This window comes from Poromitra crassiceps (genome assembly GCF_964638095.1).
Source record: "Poromitra crassiceps genome assembly, chromosome: 7".
Classification (NCBI taxonomy): domain Eukaryota; kingdom Metazoa; phylum Chordata; class Actinopteri; order Beryciformes; family Melamphaidae; genus Poromitra; species Poromitra crassiceps.
Genome location: NC_139628.1, coordinates 32,026,756 through 32,029,255, shown reverse-complemented (window position 1 = coordinate 32,029,255; position 2,500 = coordinate 32,026,756). Strand labels below are relative to the sequence as shown.

Genomic DNA, 2,500 nt, shown 5'->3' with positions numbered 1-2,500 from the left:
TCCAATAGACTTCTATAGAACTCCCACAATGTTCAGGGTAGTCCAATAGACTTCTATAGAACTCCCACAACGTGCAGGGTAGTCCAATAGACTTCTATAGAACTCCCGAAACCTTTTATTTTCTTAAAAAACAACAATCTTTTATGCGATTCCACGGTTGCCTACTTGTTCCCACTTTGGTCAGACATATACTAGACGAGCCTCTCCCTCCTGTCCCGCAGGCTGTTTGAGCTCAGCTGCTCCCTCCCTCTGGACAAAGACCTGCGGGTGGCGCTGTACGACTACGACATGCTGACCAGAGACGAGAAGATCGGAGAGACCGTCATCGACCTGGAGAACCGCTTCCTGTCCAAGTACGGCGCGCGCTGCGGCCTGCCACAGAGCTACTGCACGTGAGTACACAGTGTGTGTGTGTGTGTGTGTGTGTGTGTGTGTGCGTGCGTGCGTATGGGATGGGGTTGAGTTCTCTACAAGAATGCATTTTCAGTCTCTGTGTCTTTCTCACTCAGCTTTCTTTCTTTCTTTCTTTCCTTCTTTCTGTCTTTCCTTCTTTCTTTCTTTCTTTCTTTCTTTCTTTCTTTCTTTCTTTCTTTCTGTCTTTCCTTCTTTCTTTCTTTCTTTCTCTCTTTCTTTATTCGGATCCCCATTATCACCTGCATAAGCATTGGCTATTGTTCCTGGGGTCCAGCACCACACATACAATCGTACAATCACACACAATCATACCCACAATCCCACATAAACACAACCAAACACACACACACACACAACCAATCACACACAATTATTCCCACAATCCCACATGAACACAACCAAAACACACTGACTCATCTCATAAAATTAACACGTACATAAGAAGAGAAACAATATTGCCATTCTTTCACAGGTTCACACCTTTTTTCCCTCTAATTCCAAGAAAACAGGCTATTAAAGCAGTGTGCCCGTGTGTTCTCTCAGCTCTGGGGTGAACCAGTGGAGGGACCAGCTGAAGCCCAGCCAGCTGCTGTGCAAACTGTGTGAGCGGAGGAACCTGCGGCGGCCCGTCTACAGACCGGACCGGGTCTGCTTCAGAGGACTCCAGTACACAGTCGCAGACCTTGGTCAGTGTGCGCGCGAGTGTGTGTGTGTGTGTGTGTGTGTGTGTGTGTGTGTGTGTGCGTGTGCGTGTAGACATCCAGCATTGGATGGCGTAATAGTCAACTTTTTCACGTCAACTTCCTTTCAATCTCAGCCTATTCACGAGTTTCCTGGTGAGACCGTGGGGCGCTTCCATGACACCCTCCCTCCCTGTTTCCAGCGGCCGGTTGCCTGTTTCCGCCCAGGACCGTTCATAGCGAAAGAGACTGAAAATAATCATAATAATTGTTGTGACTTTGTACCTACCTATGTCTTGTAATGGAGCCCCCCAGCACAATAATTTCACACGTGCATAATTGTACAACGGAGTGACAATAGCTTGAATCTTGAAAGAGAGAGACCGCTAAAGCTACGTTCAATGACCAAATAATAAGAGTTCCGGTTCGGACGTTTAGCCTTCAAAACAAAAGCGGCCGCTATGCAACCACATACCGTAAATTCCGGACTATAAGCCGCGGCTTTTTTCCCGTTTTTTGGCCTTTTTTGCCCCCTGCGGCTTATATAACGGTGCGGCTTTTCTATGGATTTTTCCAGCAAACGGCCACTCGGGAACCTCCAAAATCTATGGATGTTGGTATGAGGCAGAACGAGAGCAAGACAGACATTATGAGAGCGAGACCCTGATTGGATGATGTTGCAAAAAATGTGCCTCGCGACCTGATTGGAGCACTGTGCCACTACTCTCTCTCAGCCACTACGGTAAAACACCCTCCCTCCCTCCTCCCTCGCTCCGGGGGGAAAAAGGCAGCGATTGAGCATGAAAGACAGTCTGAATGAAATTGAATGTAACATTCCCAATTCTATGTATTACATTCTAAAAAACTAACAGCAACATTTTGGAAGGCTAAGCCACACAACTAGCTCGTTGTAATCTAACATCATGCTTCAAAAGATGGAGAACTGGCTGTGTTACGACGATGGCGGCGATTGAGCCTGAAAGCCATGTCTGAGACAGTAGCGAGACAGGAACAACAACAGCAGCAGCAGCAAAGGATCATGCACAAACCCGAGACGAAAGGGACTGTCCGTCAGGGCGCGGACGACTGTGTGTCAGCAACTCCCTCCCGACTACCAGGAGAAAATTACAAACTTCGGCGAATTCACACAAAGAAAGATCAAGGAATATTCCATCGGACCGGAGCAGATCATAAATATGGATGAAGTGCCTTTGACGTTCGACCTGCCTCTCACTAGGACTGTTAACAAGAAAGGTGAATCGTCCATCACGTTGAGAACCACAGGTCACGAGAGAACGAATTTCACTTGTGTTCTTGGCTGCACAGCAGCTCCCGCCGATGGTGATTTTTAAGCATCTCACAATGTGTGATTTTGTCTGGGGATTAGTGACCTGACTTTTGTTTTG

At 47.4% G+C, this 2,500-nt stretch overlaps 1 protein-coding gene across 1 annotated transcript in view; it reads left to right on the top strand.

Annotated features, from left to right (window-relative positions):
* dysf (dysferlin, limb girdle muscular dystrophy 2B (autosomal recessive)) overlaps window positions 1-2,500 on the top strand; it is a gene marked incomplete at both ends in the record, with an annotated part of 159,277 nt that overhangs the window by 139,499 nt on the left and 17,278 nt on the right. The window contains 2 exon segments of the mRNA XM_083640065.1: window positions 222-392; window positions 958-1,105. Of these exon segments, the coding sequence (XP_083496191.1) occupies window positions 222-392; window positions 958-1,105 (319 nt within the window).